General features: G+C 40.3%; 1 protein-coding gene and 1 pseudogene across 7 annotated transcripts; one reads left to right on the forward strand and one right to left on the reverse strand.

Annotated features, from left to right (window-relative positions):
• Positions 1–2: 2 nt before the first annotated feature.
• On the forward strand, positions 3–4,167 carry LOC125223536 (serine/threonine-protein kinase 19 homolog). Of its 7 annotated transcripts, none has more exons than XM_048126726.1 (9): positions 6–215; positions 342–415; positions 844–924; positions 1,372–1,464; positions 2,170–2,289; positions 2,804–2,875; positions 3,032–3,109; positions 3,550–3,747; positions 3,885–4,167. In XM_048126726.1, exons 1-8 carry the CDS (start codon positions 101–103, stop codon positions 3,739–3,741), a joined length of 825 nt encoding a protein of 274 aa, XP_047982683.1. In that variant the 5' UTR covers positions 6–100; the 3' UTR covers positions 3,742–3,747; positions 3,885–4,167. The 7 variants fall into 7 exon arrangements, with proteins under 7 accessions (XP_047982686.1, XP_047982683.1, XP_047982684.1 ...); XM_048126727.1 differs by having other exon boundaries at positions 871–924; positions 3,888–4,167; XM_048126723.1 differs by having other exon boundaries at positions 7–215; positions 3,888–4,167.
• A 419-nt stretch (positions 4,168–4,586) lies between these two features.
• LOC125223537 lies at positions 4,587–12,172 on the reverse strand (annotated as a pseudogene).
• Between the last annotated feature and the right edge of the window lie 601 nt (positions 12,173–12,773).

Consider the following 12,773-nt stretch of genomic DNA (forward strand, 5'->3'; position numbering starts at 1 on the left):
TATAACTCATTTTTCTGAAATCTCTCGGAAAATACAGTACGAAGAGAAGAAACAAAATCAAAAGGAAAAGAGTTGGTTAGAAAGATTCCGTGGGAGAAATATGAGCAACAAAATCCCGGAATCGGAGCCATCAACAAGCAGGAAGCGTCGGCGGAATGAAGAACCAGAGCCCCAATCCGAAAACGATGTTGTAAATTCACATTCTCTTTCGTTAGGTAGAGGAAAAACCGTTTTTATTCCACCCTTTACTGTTGAGGCTTGATTTTTCGTTTAGGATTTCTTTCCGAGGTCGGTAATTCTCACGTTGTTTGATTGTGATTTTTTTTTGGGGCGGCGTAAAGAGGACAATTTTGCATTCAGTGATACACTGATGGCGCTTCGGATGATGCGTGCTCAGTTCCCTCACATTCAAAAGGTAATGTTTTCAACTTTATTTTGTTATTGAACTAATTTAATTGGTCACAAAAAATTATTTACTTCATGTAATGGTAGATGATTCAAGAATTTTTTTGAAGATTGTGATGCTGAATTTTTAGTTGTTTTACTTATTTTGGGTTTATAGCTTTATATTCAACGTGTCAAAACACTTCTGTAAATCTCATTATGTTATATGATCTGATAATTAAAATTTATCAATTGCGATCTCGACTAAAAAAGACAGACTTTAGTACTAGAATGCCATATCTGTGCATTTTTCAGCTTAATTTGGTTCAGTGATCTTGCTACTGAAACATGCTAATATGTTGCTGTTGGTCGAATTCAGTGCTGCCAAAGACATTGTATTACTCCTACCAAATAGTATTACTTCCACTGCTTTCAGCCAATAACTCTGCGTGTCTTCAGGTTTCAGTTCCTCCTTTTGTCTTGCAGTCGCAGTTGTACAGCAGCATAAAAAATAGGACTGAAGTGGATAGGGAAATAGAGGTGAGGTGGTTTCTCCGGTAAGCATTAATGGTTTCTTTAGTTGTTTGTTTACTTAAACCGGAAGGAACTTTGTTTAACATGCATTATTGTCGATGCAAAAATCCTTCAGTGGTGTATTATTAATCCCCTGTTTAAACTAGTTAGTTCGAAATCATAATTTATGATCTGATACCCCCTTTCTTCTCCCTTCCTCAGAATATCAATGTATACACAAACATTGTTTCTCCGTTGATTTGCATTATTGTCTTTCCATAGTCACCTTGTGTGTGTCCATAAGTTTCCTCTAGTGATGGGAAAAAATGATGTTGTCTGTGATCAACTCTACCACTCTCCTGTCTTTCACTCTTCATTACTTTTTAAACTTGGTTTTTTCTATTCTTCTGCTTCATTGGAATCGTACTCCTTTTTCCCAATTGAACTAATTGTCTTATCTCTCATATTGTGCAGTCTCTTAAGAGGGAAAAAGTGGTTCGGATATTTAAGTTAAACACTGGACAGGATGATCATGCCATAATGTTTATAGATGACTACATCAGTCAGGTTGGTTCCATATATTTAAAGAAGCCAGCCAAGTCGTGATTCGTCGAACAGTCCTTTATGTGTAACTAATCATGCTTGTCTTAATCTTTTGTATTCCTTCTCTTTCTTTCTAAAGGTGGTTTGTTGAGTTGCATAGTGGCATGGATTAGCACCATGTAGTTTCACGTTTGAAAATTTATACTTAACACGTGAACAGCCTAAAAATTCCTGAAGCTAAGTTAGTTTTTCATTGGCTTTCCAAACCTGTGGTTACGGTTGATAGGTGCTCTCAGAATTTAATATTGAGAGGCTAAAATGCTTAGCCCCAACACTTATCTTTAGTATGTTGTTTATAATTGTTAGAAATGTCATGGGAAAATATAGCTTAAAACATCTGGACTCCTCTCTGTTTTCTAGTCCCTGCATTAGTTGCTTGTTCTGAAAGGTCCCATTGTTGGGTGTTTAAATCTGGTTTATTCTTATAAGTAGTGTTTATTTGTTGGAAAAAAAATGTATTATGTTTTGTTATAGCAACCGTATTATCAGGAGGACAATTTTTGCTTTTATTTTTTGTTGAAGTCCTTGCTCCTTGCTATCTATGTGTAACAGATGCCAAATAGTATGAATCCTAGTTCCCCTATTAAGGCCCTTATCCTTGAAATTTACATGTGAATCTTCCTCATGCTCAGAGATGATTAATTTAGGGTGTTCTTTGACCATGCACAGATTGAACGTGTTGTGAAAAGGATGGAAGAAAACAGCAAAAATGACCTTGTAGTTTTTGAGTGGTTCAAGATTCATGTCCTACAGTCCAAGCTTGAAACCAGCATTGGTCATCAAGAGCTGGTTTGTAATCTATTCCTCAATCAGTGTGTATAACTGCTTGGCCAAGCAGTTTATGCTAGTTACTTTATGAGTTTTCCTTGGATGATATGGGGACCTTGACTATGTTGTATTGATAACTGTGTGAATGCGACTTTACATATAAATCAATAGTAACTGCACTCTTTCCGAGTGGACCAATTTTATCTTGGCCTGCTTGATAGTCAATGTACAGTCTATCTATTCTAGCAGATCCAGCATTTGTTTGGCACTATATCTTGAACTGATAAATAGTTATAGTTTTTGACTCGTTATGCTAGTGCTCGAGGAATGCTGATTATTGGCTCCTGGGTTTCCCTTTTCGTCCCCACTCCTCAGTAGTTTACCAACGCCAGAACTCCGACCCTTCTTTCAAACTTATGTGATTCAAAAAAATTGACTATCCATGCTTAGAATCTTATCTGTATTTTGTTCAACAATATGTAATAAGTTATCGACTAAGGTGATATGGCTGACGCGGATCTTGGTTGCTTTGCAGTGGTCTTTTCTGTCGTTAGGGGGAAAGGTGAAAGAGGACCATATCTCTCATTTAATTAGTGCTGGGCTTCTTGTAAGTATAACTATATTTATTTTAATCTAACACTTGAATTTTACTTAATTGATTTCGAATCACTAAACCATGGTGCTTTAGACTTTTAGATGTGACATTTTGCTCTCATTTTCCGATTTGTTATATTGCTTTTTAACCATTGCAGTTTCCTTCTAGATTCGCCAACTTATTGATCAGAACATGTATTGGTTTTCAATTCCAAACATTGGCTCAGTACTCAAAGGTCTATCACAGGTAACAATGAGATGTTTCGATCTGTAAACAATTGATTCTCCAGTTTTTTTCTTTTTTGCGGGAAAGCTTCATTGATTAAGACAATACTGCAAGGGAGATTTTGCAGCTCATACTCCAAGACATGCTTTGCAAGAAATTTTTCTTGGAAAAACATTGACTTGTTGAATTAGGAAAGCAGCTCCTAGGCAGTTATTGAGAGATTAAATTCTATCCTGAATATCTAGTAAAAGTCGTTGCTCTAATTGTTAGATATTGGTGTTTGATTATTGCATTGCTCAAAATTTGATTTGAGTGTGATCACAACCTCATTCTTAGTACTGCTTCCGCTTCACCTATATCAGTGGGCTCTCAATTTATTTGTGAGGATTGAAGAAGTAATACAATGCACATAAGTATGACATAATACTGGTCTCATGCTTTTGGTTTATTCAACACTTTAGGGAAGGAAGGAGCTTATGTCTCTTCTAAGCCGAAGAAAATACAAGGAGATGATGATGGCTGCTTTGGAGGTTAAGCGCCTGAGATTTTCTCCTCTGGATATGAGATTTCATCTACGAGATCTAATAGGTTCGGGTCAGCTCAAAACCATTCAGACACCTAGCGGCTTGATTGTACGAGTTGCTAAAGATTAAACTATGGTAAGTAAAGTACCTTCTTTGAGTGCATCTAACAATTCATTTATAGAATGATCTGTTAGCTGCACTTCGTGTAATGTTTAGTCGAACGATGCACACGTTTCCCATTTCAGATGAAGATGATATTCGTTTTTCCTTAGCAGGTCACTGCGATTTTCTTGACGCCAAAGTTTGTTCCCTTAGCAGGTCACTGCAATTTTCGTAGCAGGACACCGCAAGATTGAAGCCTCTTGAAGATTGCTTCTTCTGAATCACTGGTAGATTTTTTTATTGGAAAACATGAGCTTCTTGATTTCTAATTATAGGCTGACTTTGGTGTATCATGAATTCTGTTTGTTATCAATCGAAATACTTCTGCTTGTGTAGTAAGAGACTACATGCTTAATACATCTATCCAATAAAACTATTTTATTATTGCCTCAATTTTCGTACGGATGTAAACACAATTTTTACAAATAATTTACATAAATCATCATACTCTAATTGCTTAAGCTGTCTTAGCTTAAAAGCTACTAGAAAAAGCAACTTTTTCTGCAAAATGATGAGTCAATTAACAAATGCAGGCTAGCTAGTATACTAGGAGTAGAAACAAGAGAAAAGAGAGAAGAAATCAAGAAATGAATTGTTTGAAAATCCTTGGATATTTTTCAAGACACTAAATTAGTGGGCACACCTTCTTTCATCCTCGTACACCATAACATCAAACAACACATCAATGTCAGGTTTCATCTCAGCCATTAGAACATCCATCTTCTCATATATCTCATCAAGCCGTGGATGAGCTTTATCCCCCACTACAAACATATGCACCTCAGCTTGGATCTCGATCCAGCTACACCCTGGTTCATTCTTCAGTCCACTATGTCTCATGATCCTCCTCATCTTCGCAACCTCGGTGCCGGCGCTGGCCTCCTAATCCCCGTCCCTCTTGACGTACTTCTCGTGATCCGACAGCGCCACATTGAAATCAAACGCCTCATTCCTCTCACTGAACCCGAGCCCTATGAAGGAGTGCTTCCCGCGCCCATCGATCCTTAGCACGAAGTAGCGCGAGGAATCGAGGACGGGCTCGACGGCATGTTGCATGCATGATCATTGAAGCTCCATCCATACATGCATGCAACATTACTATCGTGTGTTGTGGCGCGATAGGTGGCTAGTAGATATTAAATAAGCTGAGTTGCGTCTAATAAGAGCACATGTTTCATCCGAGTTGGCGTGCTGAGGTGGCGAGGCTGAGGTGGCAGAGTAAAGCACGAGACGCGTGAGGAATCGGGTATATAAGGGACCACCACCTTTATCCAAAGCATGTGGAGTCGTGTGATTGTTCATGATGCTGAGGTCGTGGATCTAGCATTGTTATCGTTCATTGTTATCGTTCATCTCTTACGTTCAATTCCTTCAATTTGTACTACACTCCTCTTTGATTACGTTGAATATAATTCCTACCGTTTGAATCGTTCCAGTTATTGAGTTTATCGTTGTTACTCTGTATTTGTTGAATTGTTGAGGTAGTTGCGATCGAAATTGGGAAGTCACGAGGAAAGATCGTAACAAGTGGTATCCAGAGCATTCGATCTCCGGACGTTGGGTCGGTGACGCGAAGCATGGAAATGGAGAGGAAAGTGATGGATCTGGTGGAGAATCTGGTAGAAAACGGGTGGGTGAATTGTTGGAGAAATCGACGAAGGATTAGAATGGGAAGCTTGATCTGTTGGAGAAATCAACGAAGGATCAGAGTGGGAAGCTTGATCAAATTACGAACGCAATTGCAGCGCTCAATTTACAGAATCTAAAGAACAAAGCTGCGGCGGAAAATGGAGAAGGTAGTAGTGGTGGAGGTTTGAGAGAAGGGAAGAATGATTGGAGATCTACACGCTATGAGTTCCCTAAGTTCGATGGAGCTGGATTTGAGGGATGGGTGTTGAGGGCGGAATACTTTTTTCAGGTGGCGAAGGTGCCGGAGGAGGAGAGGGTGAGAGTCGCGGCAGTGCATCTCGAAGGCAGAGCTATGCAATGGCACAGGGGATTCGAGAGTTTGCATGGTGATATGGCGTATGTGGATTGGACATGCTATATTTCATCCTTGGCAGCTCGATTTGGAGCTCAAGCTTACGAAGATCCTCTCTCAGATCTGCGGAATCTCAAGCAGAAGGGGACATTGCAGGATTATATGGATGCGTTTGATGAGTTGTTTCCGAGGGCTGGTATTAGAGAAGATCAGGCGTTGAGCTTCTTTTTGTCTGGGCTAGTTGATGAGCTACAGATGCCGGTGCGAATGTTTAGGCCAAAAGGATTAGCAAAGGCATATTCATTGGCTAAGTTACAAGAGCTGACCGTTAAGGCTCTCGGTGTTAAGCCTAAAGGAGTACCAAGTAGTGCATCATCGGGTAATAGCTATTACTCAAATAGTAAACCCATGGCAGTCACAACTACTAACAAGCCAGTGGGAAATTCAAGCAATTTTGGTGGAGGAAATAGGGATGGTAATCGTTTTGGGGGAATTAGAGCTAGTACACACTTATCTCCTAAGGAGTTGGATGAAAAAAGGGCTAAGAAGGAGTGTTTTTGGTGTACTGAAAAGTTCACTCCCGACCATAAATGTTCTAATAGGAAATCTTATGTGATACACTTGATAGAATTGGCAAAGCTAGCAAGGGGAGAGGAGTTGGAAGAGAAATGAGCATAGGCAGAGGAGAATGGAGATGAAGGAGTTGATCTGCAGTTATCATTGCATGCTTTGTGGGGAAAGGATGGGCCTCAAGTCATGAGGATCAGGGGAATATGTCAGAAAAGAGCTCTTAAGATACTAATTAACACAGTGAGCACCCATAATTTCTTGAGTTCTAAGATGGCTATGAAAATCAGTTGTGAGCTCACTCCAGTTCTAAAGCGGTTGAGGTGGCAAATGAGCAGATTTTGCAGTGTAATAAAAAATGCAGCAACCTAGAGTGGGAGATGAGATGCAGGGCTCATTGTTTCAAGCTGAAGTCTACATCATTAATCTGGAAATTTATGATCTTATATTAGGAGGAGAATGGCTGTCCACCTTGGGTGAGATTAAATGGAATTTCAGTAAGCTCAGTATGGTATTTGAAGTGGAGGGAGAAGAAATGAAGTTACAAGGAGAGTTGTGATCACTAAAAACTGAGCAGCTTCATTGCCTGCATATCTTAAATCAGTAGGAAGCAGATGGGGATGAAAGAAAAGACAATCAGTGGATGCCTTCTGTGGAAGAAAAAATTGGTAGCTGCTGTCAGGCCAGTGTGGAAGAATTATGGCCAAATCTCACTATGATCTTGGAGACAATGACGGATCCAGAAAGCAAAACTCGTGGGGTCGGATATGAATAAGAATTAATGATATATTATACTTAGTATATATATATGTATAATTAAAATATTTATCTTTAAATATAATATATTAAATAACTAGTATTTTTTTTTAAATATTACTACCAAATAGCACTATTGTTTATTACTCCCTCCGTCCCAGAAAGATTGTCCTAGTTCATTTTTTGTACTCGTTTTGCAAAAATAATAATAAATAGGTTTGGTTGAAAGAGAGTAAAATAAGAGAAAGAATAGTGTAGGTATGACTATTCTCTACATTATTTTCTCTTTTACTTTACTCTCTCTCTACTTTAACTATTTATTATTATTTTTGCAAAACGAGTGTGAAAAAGGAAATGGGACAATCTTTCTGGGACGGAGTACAAAATAGTCGATAAGTACAATATCTATATCTTAAAGTATAAGGAACATACCACACAAACAAATTTTTACATTTTTTATTTTTCAAAATATTTGTATCTATTATTATTAGTTGTATTTAAACTATAAATAAAATCAAAAGCAAATTACAGATAAAATTAATTAACAATAGTATCAAATAAAAGTTATTTTTATAATGTATACCGATTTTAGTGGTACCTAAACACGCATAACGCATATTAAATGAAGTATTAACAAATTTAAAATATAAAAATAACTAGGATTTAAAAATAAAATTTATTTGATCCACTTTACAAAATAAAGGTGTCTCTCTTCTTCTCCAAGAGCCACTTCCACGGTTCCACGCCATTCTTTTCCTAATTCTTTCTCCAAAACAAACTTTGTAGTTGCAAAATTCAAACTTTGTCACGTTATTCTTTCACCGTGTTTGTAGTAGTAATAGTATTCTCCATCTCTCTGTTTCTCTAATTATCCAAAAAAAAATTCATTTTTTAATTCTCTTTCGAGCCGGAGCTGCCGTGGGGTCGAAAGAGAAGCTACTGTGGGACGGTGAACTGACAAAATGAAATTTCCCAGCATCACCATGGACCGATGGTGGGGTCGGCCGACCCTGCTCGACCCCACCTCCGTCCGTCATTGCTTGGAGAAGTATAATGACCTTTTTGAAGAGCCAAGGAAGCTACCACCTCAGAGAGAGCAGGACCACAATATTGTTCTGAAGGAAGGGGCAGAAACAGTCAATATTAGGCCCTATAAGTATGCATCTTAGCAAAAGGATGTGATTGAGAAAATGATTGCAGAAATGTTAGAGGCAGGGGTTATAAGGCACAGTGAAAGCTCTTTTGCTAGTCCTATTGTCTTAATAAAAAAGGACTTATCTTGGAGGATGTGTGTTGACTACAGGGCTTTGAATGCCATTACAGTGAAGGACAAATATCCTATACCAGTTATTGAGGAACTGCTTGATGAGCTAGGAATGGCTGCATGGTTTTCTAAAATAGATTTGCGTTCTAGGTATTGGCAAGTCAGAATGAGGCCAGAGGATGTGCATAAAACAACCATTAAAACACACTCAGGTCATTGTGAATTCTTAGTTATGCCATTTGGCTTAACAAATGCTCCAGCTACTTTTCAAAATTTGATGAATACTGTCTTTAGAGAGCAGCTAAGGAAGTTTGTTTTGGTTTTCTTTGATGATATATTAATCTATAGTGCAAGTAAGGAGGAACATGAACAACATTTGACTGTGGTGATGGAAATTATGAGGGAACATTGCTTGCTGGCCAAGAGGTCTAAATGTAGTTTTGGATGTAAGAAGATTGAATATCTGGGGCATGTCATATCTGAGGAGGGAGTTGCCACTGATGAGGGAAAGATTGAGGCTGTTAAAAATTGGCCTCAGCCTAAAACGGCCAAACACATTAGGAGCTTCCTAGGCCTAACAGGGTACTACAGGAGATTTGTATACAATTATGGGTTGATGGCTAGACCTCTGATAGAAGTGATAAAAGGTGCAGTGTTCAAGTGGACAAAAGAAGCTCAGGAGGCCTTTGAGAAGTTGAAAAATGCCATGGTTACAGCTCCTGTGATGGCCTTGCCTGACTTTACCGAAGAGTTTGTGGTAGAAACAGATGCATCTGGGGTGGGAATTGGAGCAGTTCTGATGCAGGAAAAACACCCCATAGCCTTCATAAGTAAGTCACTATCCCCTAAATATCAAGCTATGTCTATGTATGAAAAAGAGTTACTGGCAATATTAATGGCTGTGAAAAAGTGGTATCATTATCTCCAGTGTAAGAAATTTGTTATACTCACTGATCATCAAAGCTTGAGGTATCTAGGGGAGCATAAATTAACAACTCCCACTCAGCAAGCCTGGATGACCAAGTTGATGCACTTTGACTATGAGATCAGATACACGAGAGGTGTGGAAAATTCTGCAGCTGATGCTTTATCCAGGGTACGGTACCTGAAGTGTTACATATGCTCTGACCTCTTATGTGGTTCCTCTTGAATTAATAGCCAATATTAAGGCTTCCTGGAATAAAGATTTGCAGATTCAACAAATATTAAAGGAGAAAAAGCAGGATGAAGCCTCACATCCTAAGTTCAGTTGGAATAAGGAGGAGTTAAGGAGGCATGGGAAGCTGGTAGTTGGGAATGACTTACAGCTTAAGGCTCAAATCCTGACCATTTTTCATGAATCTGCTCTGGCTGGCCACTCTGGAGTCTTGGGTACCTATAAAAGGATCTCTGCACTGTTGTATTGGCCAAAATTGATGAAGGAGGTGAGGGAGTTTGTAAGGCTTTGTGTTATCTGTCAAGTACAAGCCAGGTAATTCTTCTCCAGCTGGTTTACTGCAGCCCTTGCCCATGCCTACTGCTTTATTCACTGACCTAATCATGGACTTCATTGAGGCACTTCCAAAGTCTCAAGGAAAGGATACTATAAATCTATAATGGTGGTTGTTGATAGGCTGAGCAAATATGCCCATTTTATGGCATTATCTCACCCTTTTACTGCTAAAAAGGTGGCTGAGGTATTCTTAGATTCTATGTTTAAGCTTCATGGAATGCCTGTGAAAGTAGTGAGTGACAGAGGATCAATATTTGTGGGGTCTTTCTGGAGGGACTTCTTGACTATATTGGGTGTGGATCTTCTCTACTCTACTGCTCACCACCCTGAAACAGATGGCCAGTCCGAAGTGGTGAATAGATGCTAGCAATGCTACTTAAGGTGCACCATAGGGGAGAAGTCTCACTCTTGGGCACAGTGGTTAGGATTGGCTTAATACTGGTACAATACCTCTTTCCATTCCAGTATTAAAATGACCCATTTTGAGGCATTATACGGATATGCACCCCCACTACATGTTCCCTATCTACCCGGGGATTCTAATGTAGAGGCTGTAGATATTGCCCTCAGGGACAGAGAGAGAGGAGATGATAGACATCCTCAAAAGAAATATTTCTAAGGCTACTGACCGTATGAAGAAGTAGGTGGATAAGCATCGAAGTGATAAGGAGTATGTTATAGGAGATTGGGTGTGGTTGAAGTTGCAAGACTATAGGCAGAGATCCATAAGAGGACAGCATCACAAGTTCGAGCCTAAATATTTTGGTCCTTATCAAGTGGTGGACAAGATTGGTAAGGTTGCTTACAAGCTCAATCTGCCCTCCTCGACTACAATCCATGATGTATTCCATGTGTCCTTGTTGAAGCCCGGCACATAACCTACTGGACCAGTAGCCGATCTACCCAACATTTCTCATATCAATGATGTCGTGCCTCTAGCAATAGTGGAACAGAAAATGGTGAAAAGACACAATCAAGCAGATACAAAATGGCTAATTCATTGGGCAGGCAAGTCTCCGGCTGATGCCTCTTGGGAGTTTGCAAATGTTGTGAAGGAGCGATTCCCTTGGTTCCTTGAGGACAAGGAACCTTAAGGGGGAGGCTTTGTTGCATGCATGATCATTGAAGCTCCATCCATACATGCATGCAACATTACTATCGTGTGTTGTGGCGCGATAGGTGGCTAGTAGATATTAAATAAGCTGAGTTGCGTCTAATAAGAGCACATGTTTCATCCGAGTTGGCGTGCTGAGGTGGCGAGGCTGAGGTGGCAGAGTAAAGCACGAGACGCGTGAGGAATCGGGTATATAAGGGACCACCACCTTTATCCAAAGCATGTGGAGTCGTGTGATTGTTCATGATGCTGAGGTCGTGGATCTAGCATTGTTGTCGTTTATTGTTATCGTTCATCTCTTACGTTCAATTCCTTCAATTTGTACAGCAATAGTGGAACAGAAAATGGTGAAAAGACACAATCAAGCAGATACAAAATGGCTAATTCATTGGGCAGGCAAGTCTCCGGCTGATGCCTCTTGGGAGTTTGCAAATGTTGTGAAGGAGCGATTCCCTTGGTTCCTTGAGGACAAGGAACCTTAAGGGGGAGGCTTTGTTGCATGCATGATCATTGAAGCTCCATCCATACATGCATGCAACATTACTATCGTGTGTTGTGGCGCGATAGGTGGCTAGTAGATATTAAATAAGCTGAGTTGCGTCTAATAAGAGCACATGTTTCATCCGAGTTGGCGTGCTGAGGTGGCGAGGCTGAGGTGGCAGAGTAAAGCACGAGACGCGTGAGGAATCGGGTATATAAGGGACCACCACCTTTATCCAAAGCATGTGGAGTCGTGTGATTGTTCATGATGCTGAGGTCGTGGATCTAGCATTGTTGTCGTTTATTGTTATCGTTCATCTCTTACGTTCAATTCCTTCAATTTGTACTACACTCCTCTTTGATTACGTTGAATATAATTCCTACCGTTTAAATCGTTCCAATTATTGAGTTTATCGTTGTTACTCTGTATTTGTTGAATTGTTGAGGTAGTTGCGATCGAAATTGGGAAGTCACGAGGTAAGATCGTAACAAGGCGGCATCGCGCTGGCCGGGATTGACGAAAAAGGCGGCGAAGAGGTCGCCGGAATTGGGGTCCTCGTGGCGGATCTCGCAGCGAACGTGGCAGGAGACGACGCGGAGGCGGCCGGACCAGATCTTGTCGGACTGGAGCCACTCGCCGCACTTGTAGCCGCCGCTGGTGGGGCGGGGAGGGATCTTGTAGACGTCGACTTCGCGGACGACGAGGGTGTGCTCGAAGGTCTACTGGTCGTCGTCGTACGACATCGTTTCGGAGCTCACTCAGAATTTGGGTTGGTTCGTCGGTTTCAGATGCAGGATTGATTTGTGTTTGTTGAAGAAGCTGAAGGTGGAGCTGTGAAAACGCGGAGCGGATTTCCTACTCCACATTCCCTACTCCATCCCTAATACACACTCACAACTTAATAAAATAATGTTATAATATGTAAGCGATGGTCAAGTAGTGGTAATATTATATAACATTATTTTATTAAGTTGTGATAGTGTCTATTAGGGATAGAATAGGGAATGTGGAGTATGAGATCTACTCCGGTGAAAACGTGGGTTTAAAAGCCAAGCCAATGGAATTTTCAACTGTAATTAATTGAATAGGCTTTTTACCGGGCCGGGTCGGGCCGGGCTATGAAGCGGGGGTAGATATGGAATTTCAGTATGCGTCACCATTGGTAGACTAAAGTCTAGACCTCACCAAACCAAAGCTCTGTTTCGTACTGTCACTGAAGCGAAGACTCTCAACCGCGGTGAGCAATCTCCTCCGCATTTTATCCTCAGCCTCTCACTTTTTACGATTCTCCTTGTTCTGATTCGCTGATCGTCGCCTCATCACCGATATTTTCATCAGGAAATG

Source organism: Salvia hispanica, chromosome 4 (genome assembly GCF_023119035.1).
Source record: "Salvia hispanica cultivar TCC Black 2014 chromosome 4, UniMelb_Shisp_WGS_1.0, whole genome shotgun sequence".
Taxonomy (NCBI): domain Eukaryota; kingdom Viridiplantae; phylum Streptophyta; class Magnoliopsida; order Lamiales; family Lamiaceae; genus Salvia; species Salvia hispanica.